The sequence below is a fragment of the Stenella coeruleoalba genome, assembly GCF_951394435.1.
Source record: "Stenella coeruleoalba genome assembly, chromosome: 12".
NCBI lineage: Eukaryota > Metazoa > Chordata > Mammalia > Artiodactyla > Delphinidae > Stenella > Stenella coeruleoalba.
Genome location: NC_137158.1, coordinates 57801333 through 57819953, shown reverse-complemented (window position 1 = coordinate 57819953; position 18621 = coordinate 57801333). Strand labels below are relative to the sequence as shown.

General features: G+C 36.5%; 1 protein-coding gene across 1 annotated transcript in view; it reads right to left on the bottom strand.

Moving 5' to 3' along the window:
• Nucleotides 1–18621, bottom strand: part of LAMA2 (laminin subunit alpha 2) — a 602802-nt gene that overhangs the window by 107315 nt on the left and 476866 nt on the right. The window contains exons 35-37 of the mRNA XM_079939315.1: nucleotides 12470–12581; nucleotides 7521–7683; nucleotides 6004–6214 (exon numbers count right to left, since the gene is read on the bottom strand). Coding sequence (XP_079795441.1) covers nucleotides 6004–6214; nucleotides 7521–7683; nucleotides 12470–12581 — 486 coding nt within the window. The remainder of the gene's footprint in view (nucleotides 1–6003; nucleotides 6215–7520; nucleotides 7684–12469; nucleotides 12582–18621) is intronic.

The window sequence follows — 18621 nt, the reverse complement described above, 5'->3', positions numbered from 1 at the left end:
TTTAACTGCATCAATTATAATTTTAAGCCTTTGCCACTTACGCTTTTTATATAAATAATAATGCTAGTTTATATATTCATTTAGATTTCAGTATGTGCCAGGTAGTTTATAAGCTTTTCTCATTTAATTCTAAACTAACGCACGTCCTGTGTTTATCACCTTTTAAATGAATAGAAAATTGAACAAGTTAAGTGATTTACCCAAGGTCACACAGTTAGTACAGTGTAGTTAAGATTTGAATCCCAGTCTACCTAATGATAGAGCTTCGGTCTTGAGGTGTGAAAGCACTGACTTTCCAATTGTGGAAATCACACTTCTTATTTGCACTGGATAGTGCTAATTTCACACCCTACTTTCCCTACCTCTTCACCAACCACTTCAATCTGCTGCCAGTGCACACATCTTATTCCTGCCTCTGAGCCTTTACAGTTGCAGTTGCCTTCACCATGTGCCCTTCCCCAGTTCCTTGCCTTGTTTCCTCCTCCATTTAGCTTCATGTAAAATGCTTATTCTCTCAATACTCAAAATATGGCCCATTGACCAGCAGCATTGGCATCACTGGGAAGCTTCTTAGAAATGCACAATCTCAATGCCTTTTTGGGAACTACCAACTCAGAATCTGCATTTAACAAGAAGCCTAAGTGACTGATATACACAATAAAATTTGAGAGAAATTGGTTTAGAACACAGGCTGGCACACAGTGAACACTACAGAATTGTTAACTATTATAATTACCTTATCTTCTTTTCCCTAGAACTCATTTATCTGAATTATATTTTATAGGGTGGCCATCGATTATAGGAACACAGATAATACGATTTTATTTTTTGTATAGATGGAACCATCTTGATTGCTTCTTCTAAGAGTTGCTAAAAGCACAGGCTATTTAATGATAATCAGACACCAGTTCATCACAAGATGCATGCATAGGGAGGAGAGGAAATGTACAGCCCATTGAGCTGGACCTAGTGGGCGAAGGATAACATTTAATTCATCAGGCAATACACTGAGAACAAGTCACTTATTATGCATATTAGCCCATGCTCCAGACTTTATGGCCATATTATATTCTTATTTATTGGTTTAGTGACTATCTTTCTCACTATAATATAAATTCCATAAAACAGTCTTTGTATCACTTTATCTTCAGTACCTAGAAGAGTTTCCTCAATAAATAGTTCTGTTTGCACTGGTGACTCTTGGTTCATTCAACTACTCCCAGACCTGGCTAAATAAGAGAAATTTCATTCTCCCTTCACGAACAGCAAATGTAGAGGTAGTCCTGATGTTCCTGGTTATAAGGCATATCTTATTTTCCAAAGGTCTGACACTTTTATATAACTATCAATTTTAGCCCTTAGCTTTTTTTTTTTTTTTTTTTTTTTTGTGGTATGCGGTCCTCACACTGTCGTGGCCTCTCCCGTTGCGGAGCACAGGCTCCGGACGCACAGGCTCAGCGGCCATGGCTCACGGGCCCAGCCGCTCCACGGCATGTGGGAGCTTCCCGCACCAGGACACGAACCCGTGTCCCCTGCATCGGCAGGCGGACTCTCAACAACTGCGCCACCAGGGAAGCCCTAGCCCTTAGCTTTTGTATGAACTGATTTAAAATTGACCCTGGACAGACATTCAAGAAACTTTCTTTAGCATGGCTTGTTTTCATTTATGAATCAAGCTAACAAAATGCTGTATCAATAGGAGGGAGAATATTTCCACCTATACGTGAGGTGAAGAGCTACATTCATTTTGGTTTCAATTAAGCAGTGAGTTAGAATCTTTATAAAAGCTCTCTTTGAGTCACTTTAAGGAATTCATTGTTATGCAAAGATCAAAATGTGCTTTTTTTTTTTTTTTAATCACACTGAAGCAGAAATGATCTAGGGATTAAAGAGATTTTCAGTGGTGGCTAGTTTCAGATTAGACACTAATGAAATCTAGGTTTGAAACAAGGAAAGATGAAGATTTGGAGCTCCTAAATATTGATAAAAGCATCGATATAACATTTATCTGTGTTTGCTTTATAGTACTTTCTTCATTGAGAAAGAACACTTCTGTTCTGTCTTGTGCCAGGTACTACTCTCTGGCCTGGAGATACAGTGGGCCAGAAGACATGTTTCTCATGGCTTTCTGGAGGGAAAAAAATTGAATGAATATATTAATGTATATTTTTAATGATGAGTGCTATAAAAATAAATAAAGACAGGGAATGGATAGAGAAGGATGTAGGATATAAAATACTTAAAGATAGGAAGCTTTGAGGAGCAAACGGGGTGCTCATGTTTAGAGAGAATTATTCTCCAAGTGTATACCACAAGCATAATTGTTAAGTGATTCTGATTAGATACCAAAGTTGTTGTAGTTCTACTTTTAACTTCTAATTAGATCTTAATACATTCCAGAGCTTTGTAAGTTTAATACCTGTTTTTTTTTTTTTTGCTGAGGGGTGTTGCTGGGGGGTGGATTAAGAACTTACAAAAGTTATCCTCCTGTCTGTCTCTATCTAGCAACTCATTCTTCCCTTTCTTCTAGCTCCTTCCTGTTTAAGGTCATAATGGTAAACTTGGGGACAGACTGCTCAAAACACATTACTTTGCTTGATTGAATTGCTCATCTTCTCTTTGCCCCTCAGCCCACAGTTTCCTCTGCCTTTTCTCCATTGCTGGAAATGGCATTCTAACCCTGTCCCGTTCTAGAAAGTAGCATTCAAAGCCTTCTGTGATCTGGCTCCAAAGCCCCATTTTCAGAGCCATCTTCTGCTACAGACTTACGTAGCTTATGAACAAGTATCACTGCTCTATTCGACATTTCCTAAGATCATACTTGCAGAGCTCTGTGTTTCTGCTTATGCTGCTCCATCATTTCTATCAACTTCTATGATGCCATCATTTTGGTGTTTGATTCTCCCAGCCCATATTAATCACAGTGTTACGTATAATGAAAGGTTAAAATGCCTGAATTTTCAGGCAATCGTAAGTTCTCTGAGGCCAGAAATCATTCCTATTCAGCCTCTAACACCCTGGTTACCAATAGCATCTTGATAATGGTAGGTGTCTAACAGACATCTGCATATTTTTCCTGCCTGCTTTCCTAGCCTTATATCACACTATTTTCCAATACAAAACCAATCCTCCAGTTTACATGAACCACTCAGAAAGTCCCCCAGATATAATTTTAATCCATGACTCCAATATTTCAATTGCTTCTGATAGACTTCAGGATAAAACCAAATTCCTCAGCTTCGTTCTCAGAATGCAGTTCTCTTATAACTCAAGGTCTGGACCCTCTCTGTCTTCGTTGGCTTTCTATCCCCTCACTAGTTCACAGGCAGTCTTTATTCCAATCCTATCAAATCACTGACATTTCTCCAAAATGTCTATATGTTTGCATGTTTTCTTTCTTATTTCTGGAATGTTCTTCCTCTTCTACTTTGACTCACTAGAGCTCACCCATCAGGACTTAGCATACGTGTCAAGTCCTCTATGAAGCCCTTCCTAAATCCAGGGGTGATTTCGATGCCCTTCCTTTGCATACCTCCATGATAACTCCTGGAGTGTATAGACTAGTTTACTTGTGTGAGCCTCCCACTAAATACAAGTCACCTGAAATCATCAGAGGTGGTGTTTTATTTTTTATATCAATATCAGTGTCTTTAAAGCTTAAGGCTGCATCTGAATCATGGGTAGGATTTTAAAAACACAGGTTGCTGGGCTCCACTCCCAGTTTCTGAGTTGATAGGTTTGGGGGGAACCTGAGAATCTGCATTATTAACAAGTGTCTGGGCGATGCTAACGCTGCTGTTCCAAGGACCACGCCATGGGGACCAGTGTTCGATATACTCGGTTTAGTACATTTCCTGAACTTAGGAGGGGTTTGATAAATGTTTTTAATAATAAACATTACATGCTTACTTCCTTAAATTAAAAAAAATGAGTTGGGTCTTAATTATATCACCTTTTTGTGGGCACAGGCTCAATGAAGTCATTTATTTAAAGCACAACTAATTACTCAATCAAATGGATACAACGTATCAGTTCTTTTAAAATCTATATGTACATCAGATTAACCCAGGGGATGTTTTAGAATATGGACCCTGGATCACACCTCAGACCAGCTACCTCAGATTCTGGGTGGGAGCCCAGGGGATGCATCTGTTTAGCAAAATCTAAACAGGCGATGCTTTATTGGCCAGTCTAGCATCAACCTTGGCAATCAACCTTAATCAGCCTTGGCAAGCAACCTTAAATAAGCTCTGCCTTATTCATATTAATTTAGTCAGTTTATCTATTTATTCTAGTAAGTTTTAAACAAGCCTTTAGTTAAGCATCACGTGTAAAATGAAAATACAAGAAGGACAACTTACACTTCAATACTGACTACGTAAGCTCCAGGCTTCTCTAGGGGTACCCAAGAATGATGGCTCTTGGTTTTAAACATCACTAAAATGAAGGAATAGCTAAAAGCACCATTAACTGTGCCACTACAACTCTTCTTGAAATACTTCCCAGATGCTTATTATAATTTCCACACAGGTTATTTTAATTTCTTAAAGTGTTGCCATAAAATGGAGTGGTGCACCTCCGGGTAAGTTACACCACTGGTGTATCACGAGCAAGATGAATCATGCGGAAGCCTGTGATATGAAGGCAGCCTAGCATCCTGCCTAACAAGACAGTACTTTTTCTTTAATATTGCCAGCATGTCAGTAGATTCCAAATTGGTTAAGATTAGACACATCAGTGAGTCTTCTCAATCCTCTATCAAAATGACAAGGCTAAGTCCCAGGAGAGGGATCCAGAAAACAATTCTTTTAAAAAATTAATTCATCCTTTTACTTCTGTATCCAAAGGAAAATGGAAAGAAATGAATGGATAAAAAAAATCCAGATTCTTTTTATTCAACTGTCATTCCATGAACAGTTTTGAGAACATAATATATGCCAGAGAGTGTTCAGTTATAGCTGCAGGTATAATTTTATGTTAGAAGAGATAAAGGTCTGCCACTGTTTTCAGATCTGTTGGGGTCAAATACTTTGAAAAGAACAAAGGTAAGTTTGTTTCTGGTGAGGAAGTTTTTTTTTTTTTTTAAATGCTAAATACAGGTTTGTGCCATCATATGAGCTGAATTCACTGTAGGGAGAAGTGATCAGTTTGCCATGTTAAATATTAAGAAAGAAACGAGAGAGAAAGGGAGAGAAAGGAAGGAGAGAAGGAAAGAAGGGAAGGAGGAAGGAAGGGAGAAAGGAAGGAATGGATGGAAGGCTCTGTTTTAGTTCTAGCTTCATTAACACTCTAAAAAAGGCAGAAGCTGCCTATCATTTCTTGAGGAGAGAACTCTCTCTTGTCTGAGGAAAAGGAGACGAAAATAACTCAGACTTGATCTGCTCATGTTAGTCCGTTGTAAAATATCATTTTCATAGAACATGTTGCAAAGAAGAAGAGAACCAAAATTTTCCCAGGCTCTGGTCTCTCAGTGAGCTGTTTCCTCTGTGCCCCAATTCCATTAGAAAATCCCTGGCACTTCTGTGATTTATGGCAGCCGGATGTCTAAAACCATGGTTTGTGGATCAGGTTGGGTGCACTGTGCAATCATATGGTATTAGTATTTGAAGAAACTCTAGATATGCCCTAGTGTAATGCACTCATTGTATAGTTGAGAGACTGATGCTTTGAGACTTTAACTTACACTAGTACTTCTAGTTAGTGGCACAGTTGTCGTTAAGACCAAGGACCCCTGACTCCCAGTAAAGATCTCATTCCACTGTACCATTCTGCCCTTAAAAATCTTAAATAGTTTAGGTTATCTAAATTTTATTTGATTATATGGGCAATGATCATTCATTAAAAAACAAAAAGAAGGATCATTCCCCGTTCTGCTTCTTAGAAGTCTCCTTTCAGAGTTGTCACACTTGATTTCATGCGTGTGCATCAACTTGACTTACTCCGCCATGGTCAAACTCCCACCCCGTGCTACCAGATTCAGATGAAAGAGCCTCTAAGACTCACCTCCAAAGCAGTCATGTTTTTCTGGTTTTCTGCAGATAAGCGATTAGCTTCTTTGATTTTATCTGTGGCTTCTCTCAACAGGTCCCAAGCATCATCAACCTTGCTTTTGTAGTCTGCCAGTTTCTCCCGGAGATCCTTCTCCATTTCTTCATTTTTCCCTCGGGATTCTCCAAACAGCTTCTTCACTTTCTTCAGAAGGGCTTCTGCAGCTCTATAAACACCCCAGCCCAATAAGAGACAATAAGCCCTTGACACTGCCTCAGGGTTTATTGGTATTAAACACTGTTACAAAGAAATGCTAACATTAAAAGTATGGAAAAATTAAAAACAATATTTAAGGCAGATTGACTGTGTGCTAAACCAAGTTGAAAACTGATAGCTGAAAAGTGGCAAGAGCATTTATAATTAAAACTAAAGAAGAAAAATCTCCACACATTTGAAATTGATTAGTAATATAACATTTTCACTTGGAAGGGATCTCATGTTATTCTCATAGTCTGGCTGATGAAATCAGTTTTATGATTACTTCACACACCAAAAATAAAATCTACCTGATTAACCATGAGATATTTTCACTGTTACTTTGAATATAAGATATGAATATTGATATGTTTGGTTAGAAACTGAATATAGCGCCGTGCTGTTGACATGCTAGTATGATATAATTTTGACCTACATTTCTTTTCCTTTGAACTGAGTGTTCTGGGAGTTTCCTGGATTCAACTTAATGGTTTTCCTAAAGTGATAATATCTGAGCCCTTTAAGGAAGGCTAAATATTTGAAGAACAGTAGTTCTCAAACTAAAAGGCATCATAATTCCCTGAAGAAGTTGCCAAAACAGATTGCTGGGCCCCATCCCCAAAGTTTCTGATTCAGTAGGTCTAGGGTGGGGTTTGATAATTTGTATTTCTAACAAGTTCTTAGGTGTTGCTAATGTTGCTGATTTAGTATATACTATTTGATTATTAATAACACCATCACTTTGAAGTTAGCTGACTATGAATGTAAAAATGTATTTTTTTATTGAGTGTACGGTCACAGGAATTCATTGGCATTGTAAAATCACTATCATTAGTCACAACCTCAAATTCCCAAACTTTATTTCATAGTATTAGGCATGTATTATTTGACAATTCTTCTAGTCAGTATTTCCTAAGATGACAAAATGTATAGGATGGCCTGTTAAATTCATAACTTTATTTATCCAAAGATATTTTTATTAAAACAAAAATAATTAATAGTTCTAAAGGCCCTAATAATGGAAATTAATAAAGCAAGACCATTAGCCTAATTGCAGAAGGGACAGCACCAAAAAAAGATCATTTACTTGATTATATATAGGTATAAACATGCCTTTGATCCGTTTTAGAGCAAGACAAATTATAACTAAGTAGATGAAAAATAAATAAAGAACAAAGTATCTCCTACTGATATGTGATGGAAAATTTAGACATCTCTAAACAACAATTTGGAAAGCTCAGTTTATCAAATGAAAAAGTAATAGAGCTTCTACTCACACCAACTCATCTTCAGCAACTTCCTTTTGTGTGTCTAGATTTTTCCTCCTCAGTTCTGTCATCATCTTATCAACTTCATTCTGAAGCTCTTGCAAATTTCTCTCAAAGGCCTTGTCTTGAATTCCTAGAGTTTCATTTAGTTTTACAGCTTTTTCATTTACAGCTGCAGGGGGTAAAACAAATTTTGCAAATTAGTAAACTAAATGCCACATGCAAAAATGGCACCCAGCATCTGCTCTTCCCCACCATGTCTAAGAGAAATGTTGTTTGTCATGGGTGTTCCTGCTGGGAAACAGAGAGGCAGTTGCTATAACAATCCGTAACAAACAAGGAAATGTGACATATTTCTTCATATTACATTGCTTTTAGGGGGACACAGTAATTAAAACACAGTGTTTCTACCCCAAAAGGAAGAAATAAAGTAAACAAATAGCTCAAACCTTCTTCAGGTAAAAGGTAAAAAATGAGACATGTAGCATAACACTTGGAAGCTGAAAATGCAAGGTCTGCATTGCTGATAAGACACAATCATATTCAATTTTAAAACCCTGAGTATAGAAACACTATCAGTGATGAGATCTCTCAAAACGAACCTGCCCTTGTACTTCCACGCAGTTCTGTGTTGATCTGTGTAAAGGAATGAGGAAAGGAGCCCCTATCTACGGACAGGCATTATGCATTAGGGCTCACAGATACCCTCCAGCAATAACAGCCATCCTAAGAGTCTGTGTTTATTATGCACTAAACAGGTTTTCAAACTGTGCTCTTTGGAATCTTAGGATTCTCCAGGCGCTTCAGGTATTCTACAAATGATATCTCTTCTGCCAAGAATCTGTTTTATAGGTTCGTGCTCTGGGCAAGTTTTCATTTGAAAAAAGAATTCTATGTCAAATAATAGTTTGAAAAATTGGTGAACTGAAACCTGTACACAGTTCTACCTTAGTTTTAGACCAACTTTTCCTGAAGCGTGTTCTATGGAGCACTAATTTAGCAAGATGAAGAGAGGTGTTTTTCTGAACTCTTTTATCTTCTGAACACTATTTCTATTATATAATATTACCTATGAAAATCCCCAGAATAAAGGCTATGGGTTGGCCAAGAGACATTTTCTACCATTCAAAGCTGTATCCTAAGACCTCTTTAAGATCTAAAGAATTTTCAAAACTCATTTCTATACTTGGAGAAACTTTTCTGATTAACACTGGTGGGAGCTGTTCCAAGGGTCATATGAACAGAGCTCCTGAAAAAAGTGCACATAGTTAGGCGAAGTAGACCAGCCATGGGGATGTGACATGGTGGGTTAGTACAGTGGTTCTGAAATGTGGTCCCCAAATTAGCAACCTCAGATCACCTGGGAACTTGTTAGAAATGTATATTCTTAGGTCCCATCACAGATCTATTGAGTCAAAAAGTCTGGGGTGTGGACCAGCAATTTGTGTTTCTAACAAGCCCTCCAGGATCTTCTGATGCACCTAGAGTTTGAGAATCTTGGGTTAGTAGAAGAAATTGAGTTTCAATCTCGAATTCTACCCTTTCCAAAATGCATCTTTCTAATTCTTTTTTAATGATAAATGTCTTTGGTTAGAAAATTGCTGCAGTCAACCTGTTATTTCTGATAACCATAGTTTAATCTGCAGAACAATCTAAATCAGGTCTTTTAAAGAACAAATATGGCCATTCTTAGCCCTGTGGTAGAAATTATTGCTCAGGTGCTATTCTTAGAAGTAGGTGAGGGTGCCTACTTTCTGGCTGACTACTTCATAGTCATCCCTTGACATATGCCAAAGAACCTTCTTAAGATTCCACCACTATGATTAGTAAGATATCACCTAGGCCATGTCATTCTTGTTAAGGAAACATGGTAACCATGGACTATTGATTGGAAAGCTCCTTGGTCCAGCAGACTATGGGGAAGCCATGCTAGAATGTTGATGATGAAATGTAAGAAGGTTTCTACTCTTTAGATTTCAAGAAAGGTAGTAGTAGATTTGGCTCTACTGATGATACAGCCCCATCCTTTGGTCTGAGTGCATGCCTATCTGTACAGTTGATTTTAACCAATTGTAGCATGTAAGTAACCAATGACATCATTTGTCTTCACATTTTTTTTTTAAATGAAAGGGATAAGCCCCACTTTCTAACCTGACAAAGCTGTATGTTTTTTCATTATTAAATGAATACATAAATGAACTTTGCTTAAAGACATTTTTGGAAATTTGATGGAATTTAGGTCCTGGGCCTAGGTGGTATTGAGGAAGGAAGGAATGTGAGATGCAGCCTCACTATTTCTTTTGTGGTCTCACAGCTAAATTTCTACAGAGAAGAATTTGGTGGAAAAAGAATGATGGAGTGAGAAAAGGAAAAGATGGATTGCATCATTTCTTTTAAATGAAAGCAATATGTAAGCAACCAGAAGAAATTATTAGGGTACACAAAAACTGCTTTAGCAAAATGATGCTATATTCAGAAAGCAGCATTATTTTAATAGAAGAGGGCTGATTGCTCCTTTGCTTCTATACATGGAATTTGGAACTTCTCTGAGTACTTTTAAACTAAAGATAAATGTGTTATGTAGTCTACTATTCCAAGATATACACTATCACTTCAGTATGTTTTCAACAGTATTAAAAATACTTGCAACATAAACACATCTTTTAAATTTAATTATCTTTTCTTTCTAACTTATTACAAAGGGAATTTAAAGTCGTTTAAAAATATCTTTAAAACAAGATAAAATAAATATAAAAGGAAATGGAGCAAAGATAAAAAAAATTAATGTAAATCAGGCAAAGAGTTACTAGACAGAAATACATATGCTGGAACGCCCAGGGCAGTGGATCCTACATCTAGTGTTAAGCAGCTCAGTAGCCAATGCATCAGGATAAAAAGGAGTATTTTAAGAGGTATACAGGATCTATAACATACAAACTAAATAAATAAATTCCTCAGGAGAAGCAGAGCTGTTTTTAATGCTGAACCTGAGAAAAATATCCTATAATGGGTAAATTTATCATGAATGACTAATACTATTGAGACCTGAAGAACAGGAAAGAAGGGTGTCCAGCATTTCTTAAGTCTTATTATACATCAGAACATATGCTAATGGTTTATACAGACATCCAAGCCTTGTTATATATATGTAAACGCTTTATGATTTAACTCTGGCATATTCAAATTTGAATTTTCATGAAATTTTAATAGTTAGATTAATTCTGTCAAAGTTCTTTTACAAAGAGCTGTGGTTACCATTTTTGTTATCATTTACGTTAGTACCTGGTGGAAGAAGAGAGTAGTATTCATTTTGTCCTCGGGTATAGGATCACAGCTGTCCACATGGTACTTCACATGAATTAGAAAAAGGTGCCCCATTTGGACAGACACAGCCAGACCACCTGACTGATGCACAATGTAGGAAATGGGAGACACCTTTGATGACATAACCCCTTTCTTTGATAGACAGATTGTGGATGGTGAGCCAAGCCTGGGTTAAATATCATCTCCACTCTGCCCCCTGCTGGTGCCTTTGTGGCACGCACAAAGATGTAGATACAGTAGGCAGTGCTGGTACTGGAGTCTATCAGAAACGTGTATTAGGATTTATTCTTATGTAGCAACGTTTGATTGAAATGATCAAGATTAGTTCCTAGGATAGGCTGCTGGGTGTTAGTGTTTGAGACTGAGTTGGAAGGAAAAGGAAACTCCCTGGAGTACTGACTAATGTCTTCAGGGATCCAGGTAGAGTGAATCTGTTCTAGCTGCAATGGGATTTTTTTGGTGGAAGGGAGGGTGGACACTTTCAAATAACATTACTGGAAAATAAAAACAGGGAAAGGACAACAACTTCATCTAGCAGAGGAGAAACCACAACGAGTTAACTGAGATTTTTTTGGTAGGAGTAACTTCTGTTTCGGATCCTGACACGTCTTGCCTGAGATTATGCCTCAGATTGAAACTCTGTTGTTTCTTGCTGTGGGGAATCTTTGGAATTTTCTGCCTCTTCTTGGCCAGTGATTCCTAAGACTGACCTGTCAGGATATGCCTTGAAGGTTCTCACGTCCTGATTTATTTGGCTATATTAGAAAGCAAAGTATCTAAAATGTATATACATTTTAGAAAGCAAAGTATCTAAAATGTATAGAGCAATAAAAATGTTTTATTTTTAAAGCAAAAAGAAAACACTTTTTCCTATTTTCTCAACATGCATGCATGTTTATCATATATTAGTAGATATTTAAGAACTAATGTTTTGTTGTTTTGTTTTTTGAGGGTTTTTTTTTTCTTTCTTTTTTCTTTTCTTTTCTTATCTGTTTTCTTTGGGTTTCTTAATCTGGGCTTTTGCCTAAAAATGGCTTCCACTTTGATTCTCAAATCAGATTGGTAGATGCCAAGAACTAACCCCTTGAGAATTGTGGACTAAATGCAGTAGAGCTTCTGGTAAGGTAGCACATCCAAATCCCAAGCAACAGATGTTCATTAAAAACTGGTACCAAGTATTTAAAAGCCATTTTGAGAAATTAAAGTGCTGCTTTAAGGCACTGAGCAGAACAATAAAATTAACTTTTTTTTAAAAATCAAGGATCTTTTAAATAGTTCTGAATACAAAAACAGCACCATAGCAGAGGATAAGTTGCCCATTAACTAATTTAATCATATTTGATCACAATAGCCATTCCTCAAGGATCAGAGCATTCATAAAGGAATGCATTCAATTTACTGCTATTTTGTACTCATAATTCCTAATTCACTGACTTCTGTCACAAATTTAACACTGTAGGCTGTAGATTCTCAGTTGATAATGCCCTTGAATATCTTGATCAAAAAACTTTTTAAAAATCCAACCCTCAAATTTAGAAATGTCATCTCTTACTAGAGAAATTCCAGTCCTGTGCAATCCTTTTTTTCTTTTCCTGTTAGGAGAAATAATGATTAAATTGTGAGTTTTCTAATACCTTCTGCGTGCTGGGCCAGGTCCTTAATGAATTCTCCTAAGGAGTTTGCTCTCGTGTTGGTCCTCTCTGCATCCTGTCCAGTTTGCTCGCCATCTGCTGTCACTTTGGTAGCCTAATGAACCAAATTCGGGAAAAGCATAATTAATAGAGATGATGAAGCTACAGCTAGATAAGCTCTCACCGGCTGCATTTTCTTTCAAATATTACTTTGAGCCAAAGGAAATTGATGAATTATTGATCAGATGTACTGGAAATGACGCCCGTGCTCAAATATACAATTAAACTTTATTACTTCTTCCATTAAATGGAAATCAGAGAGCTGTATTTGGTCTTTTTAAAACCCTCATTGTACGCAATGGCACAGTAGAAGCCATAAAGCAGAATTATTTTTGAAATATTTTGAAGGTACTATTGCCAAAAGTCTTTAATGGATTCTTCAGCCTGCACATGTTGCAGTTTTGTCCATATTTTATTTACTGAAAAAATGTGGAGTGTAGCAATGATCTCTCGAAAGAGGCACAGACAACCTGTCTCAATCAGCTTGATCCTATAGATTCGGTTTAGATCAATACATTAATTAAAGAAACAAAGAAAGGGAATGCTTAGCTACTAAGTAGTAAATGCTTGTTTTATAACACTGTAAAGATCTAGTAAAATGTTAAAGAAGAATAAATGTTAACTTTCCCCATATGACATCACCAAAAAAGATTCCAGTAATCACAGGACCATATATTACTATCAACAAAATAGAACAGAACTCTACAACAGCCCCACCTCCCAAAGAATGTCCTCATATTGTTTCACCCTTATTCACATTGAAAATATCACTTGACACAATGGAATCCATTTAATGTGTTCATAGTTAAGATATACCATATGTAATCAAATGGCATGTGTAACATTACAAGTTTCAGATACTACAAGGCTTAGAGCACCTTGTAATAGGTTTATACTTCGTTTTTTAATGTATATGCATATGCTAATAAATATGACTTCCTTTTCTAAAAAATAGGGATAATCTAACTACAGAAAATGAATCAAAGAATCACAAACTGCCTCAATACAATTTAAATAAAGGTTCAAGCTGGCAGAGTATTAATGCTCCACAATCTTGTACCAGAGTGCTTGCATTTTAGACATGCCCAGAGAATCTAAGTTGTTTTATATGTAAACGGATTTTAAATAGAACTTAAGATAGAACTAACTGTCTGGCCAGCACAGAACATGGTAGGAGGTGCTGCAGGAATTATAGTGCATTTTATGATTTCCCAGGGGGCAATAAGAGGTTTAATCCAAGAAAGTTTTCAAGGTTTTAAATAAAAGGTAGAATATAAAGTCCAACCATTATCATCTAATTTCTCAACCTTCAAATATTACCACCACAAATAAAAGAATGAAAGGAAAAGAATCCAATGGAAGTTTAAAAAATTCCTCTTTATAGTTTCAGTATATATACAAAATGATTTGGCGTGTGTTAATCAATATATTAGAATGCTCTGGATTAACTCTTCCACAACATTAATATTGGAATGATTTTCACTTTTAAATTCGAGGTCCAGTTGGGTCAAGAAACTCTACACATACACACCACACAAATGTATGCTCACATAATTTTTTAAATGTTGCTTTTGAATTACTAAGGTCAGCTGCTTAAGATGTTGGTCATCTAAACTGCTTTAGATGTTTGTCTAGTCTGGATTTTACTGTGTTCTATAATATCTCTACTAATTTCACATATCACAGAATACTATAAGGGATTTGATCTACATTATTATCATCTTGCAATATCTTAAGAATTAATATACCACCAGCACTAGTATCACTTACTATACAGAAAATATACATTATAATTTGAACTAAAATTTATTTTTTGCTTCATCAGTATCTTATTTACATTACTAAAAGGTAATAATTCCCATAAATCTCATACCATCGAGCTTTCCAACTCTTGTATGCTCAAAGCATCTAATTTCTTGAAAATAAATGTATACTGATACACTCTCCTTTTAAAATTCTGGATGATCAAGATAATATTCATTGCCTTGACTTCTATTTATCAAGTTAATTTATAGAAAAATGTGTAAGAGTCATTGTTAACACACTCAGTACCAATAACATGAGTACTCCAATATTAAGATGTGAAGAATTCTACATGACCCATGGTAAGAAATAAGTCAAAAATGTTATAATTAAGACCCTATGCAATCAGCTTCCCTGGCTTCCTTTTATATGTAATATGCCAATCTCTTCCCTTCTTAGGGTCTTCTCATATTCTGTTGTCTTTGCCTGGAATGAGCTTCTGCTCAACACTTTAGTGGCTGGATCCTTGTCATCCATCAGCTTTCAGTTTAATAAGTATCTCTTCTTGGTGTGGCCATCCCCAGGGCACCTATCTAGGCTTCTCAGCTTCCTGCAGAAGAATATTTCCTTCATAGCTCCATGCATTTTAGAATTACTATTTACGTGTTGGCATACCTATGTAATGGCTACCTGACTAAAAAGTAAGCTCTAAGAGGACAAAAACTTGGTCTGTTTGCTCATCACTTTATATCCAGCTTCTAGTATGATATCTCACTTACAGCAAATATTGAATGAATGTTGTTAAATATATGACTAAACAATTTCCTAACTAATCTTGTCAACATTATTGCCATTCTTATTGCCTACTTATTGCCTACCTTTCCAGAAAAAGCTTTGTTCACACTACTGCTCCCTAACTCCTCTCCAATTATCCAAAATAAATCCAGCCCCCAAGATGATTCGCTTCCAACTTCACCTTCTCTGTGAAGGCATTCCCAATGATTTTGACCCATACACTCCTTTCTTAGATTTTCAAAAACCACTATCATTACCACTATTCGTGACTGTTGTGGGTAATTATTTTTTTAGGTGTTTCGTCATATCTATTGAATCGCAGTCCTTGGGGGCTAGGGTTATATCTTATCTCTTTTTTATTCCTCCGAGTGCCAGGAACAGTGCCTGGCAAACTGTAGGGGGTCAAGGATGTTTGGTGATTGACTGATGTAGTAATAATCAAACAAACTATTCCTTTGAAGTTCTAAAGCCTGGTGGAGAAAGAAAAATCTCTTTCCATATGCCTTTCTGATACCATTCAAACTGGCCATATGCCTGGTTTTGCTTACCAGTGAATGTGGATGGCTGGGCATTTTTTCTGGACATTTTTCACAGCCTTATAGGAAGCTGCTGCTGAAGGGCTACAGCTGAGTGCTTAGGAGGAGAGCCAGGCCTGAGTGCCTCTGGTCCCAACCACACTCCATTCTAGTTAGTGGCCTTCTGGTAATTCAAAACTAGCCTGCGATTGCACACCAAATACCACGCTGGTGGGGGTGAGTGGAGGTAGGGGCCGGGGCTGGGCAGAAATCTTTATGGCCAGCACAGTACTTACTAAGGGAGAAGATAGCCTTCCTTCTGCACAAAAAGAGCTTCCTCTCTTGGCTGCACTCCAGGAGAGGAGGAGATGTGAGATTCCTGGACCAAAAGGCATTGACTTATGATATTAGCCCTCTAAGAGGCGGGTTACACAGTCAGGCTCAGCTGTACCCCAGATTGATATGCGTGTTCAGAGAGCTGACAATACTCTTGTGTTTCGTTTACTCTTCCTGCCTTTAGAGATACATAGAGGGCATGATCTCTATTTTCACACTGGTGAGGATGAAGGTATAAAGAGGTTAAGTGACTTATCTGAACTCACACATATAGGAAATAGGGGACAAGACACAAATTTTCTGTCTCACAGCCTTGTATGCTGTCTGTATTAAACATTAACTTATGTTTGGCTAACATTCAGGAGGACTGGGAAGATACTTGAAAAAGTTAAGCATTCTGGGTGGGAGGAGGGACACGGCTCCAGCTTTTATGTATTTTAAGTGCATAAGCTTTAGGGTTTAGTAAACATATTTAAAAATCCATATCAGAATATCATATAGATACATTAAAAAAAAAATCATGTCCCTGGTGGCCCAGTGGTTAAGACTCTGCCTTCCAGTGCAGGGGGTGCAGGGTTGATCCCTGGTCAGGGAACTAGGATCCCACATGCTGTGCGACGTGGTTAAAAAAAAAAAAATCCTGTCTCATTACACAGTAATGAAGTTGAAGAGTCACCTTGTCAAAACCACCCAGGAGAGACTCCATAAAGGAAGGCAATTACAAATACACTATCACCTATGGGGAGTGGTGATAGATTGTAAAAAGTGAAATTTACAAAAATCAGTTTCAACCAGGACAGGCTATTGATAATGTTACAGATGAAGGCTACATAGTACATGATAGGAGCTGTCTGCCTGATTCAGTTTGGCTCTCCTTGTATTTTATTAACTTGCCATCCCCATCCCTTAGTCAGCTTCCTTCTAACTCACTATTATCTTGTCCTTTGAGTATTTGACAAATGTCTTCTCATTTATCCTAATATGTTGTACAATCTTCCTTTCATTCTCTATCTTAGATTTTCTTATTTTTACTTTCTCTTACCTCTGTTCTACATATTTCCAGTGTTCCTTTGTAAATGATAGCTCACACACTGCTTTGCATGTATCTCTCTTACCTTTGATTATTTTTTTTACATTCAAGTTCACTCAACTAGGTATTTTTTCCTTTTATTTTTCTTTTATTTTCTTTTTGGGGTTTTTTTTTTTCTTTGAGTATTTATATCTAGGCAGCACGCATTACCATTAGGCACACATTCATTTACTTCTGAACAATGTAGCTATTACTTTCTTACTTTAGCTCAAGCAGTTCTCACTGTGCCTCTTGAAATCTGCACATAATTTTCTTGGTTGGATATTACTAGTGTCTTTCATTTTCCGCCTTCTTTATGTTAAAACTAGAACCTAATGGAGCAAATCTAACTACTGAGTAGACAACATTGCTTAGATGTCATCCACCTTTGCATTTGCAGAGGTTTTCTGCTGAATTTAAATTTGAGATCTAATCATTTACATGATATTCTTTAGGGTCAACTTCAGACACTACCGGTTCTGTATATCCAAGGGTCAGTGAAGTACTAGGACAAGCTACTAGGACAGACAGAGCACAAAGAGAGAGACAATCAACTGACCCTGGGGAATGATAATAAGTCAGTTCTATGTGAAATTTCTCCTTAAATATTTCAGGTGTCAGTTTTGAAAGTTCCAAATAAACAAGTGTGATTTGTTATACATTATCTCTCTCTCTTTTAAAAAAATATTATTTTATTTACTTATTTTTTATACAGCAACTTCTTATTATCTATTCTATACATATTAGTGTATACATGTCAATCCCAATCCCCCAATTCACCCACCACCACCACCACCTCCACTTTCCTCCCTTGGTGTCCATACGTTTGTTCTCTACATCTGTGTGTCTATTTCTACCTTGCAAAACAGTTCATTTGTACCATTTTTCTAGATTCCACATATATGCATTAATATATGATATTTGTTTTTCTCTTTCTGACTTACTTCACTCTGTATGACAGTCTCTAGGTCTATCCACGTCTCTACAAATTCTCTCTTTTAAAATATAACAGCAGAAATGAAAAACATTGTTGGCAACTTAAACCTTTTAAAACTATAAATAAGGCATTGTAAATATATATATATGTGTGTGTGTGTGTGTTTATATATATATATATAGTAGGCACTTAAATCATTTAAAAACTAGTTTCATCAGTTTGGAAATGCCTCATCTTCATTTAAATTTGATTTTCAATATACAGTAAGAGACAAGGTAGATAAAGCTAAATTTTGATATTTTATATAGTTCAGTCTATTACATTGCATTTACCCCTTATGAAATATAAACAGTTAAGAGATGTTTATCAAAGAAAGCAAAATATTCAACTCAATATAATTATATGCCTGATTTTAGTGCATTTTAGAGAAATTCAAAATTAATGCTTATTGTAGGTTTCTATACCTTTCATTTATTTTTATGCTATTTTTAAAATTATTCACAATTAGTTAATTAATTAATTAAACAAATACTGACTGAACACCTCCTGTATACATGATACTGGTGATACTGTGGTAAGGGAGAAAAAACCCCACACTTCCTGCTCTTTTGGAGTTTATAGTCTGGTGGGATAGAGAGGTATTTGTTTAATGATCATGAAAATAAATTATAACCACAAACTGAAGAAAAAGCACAGTGGT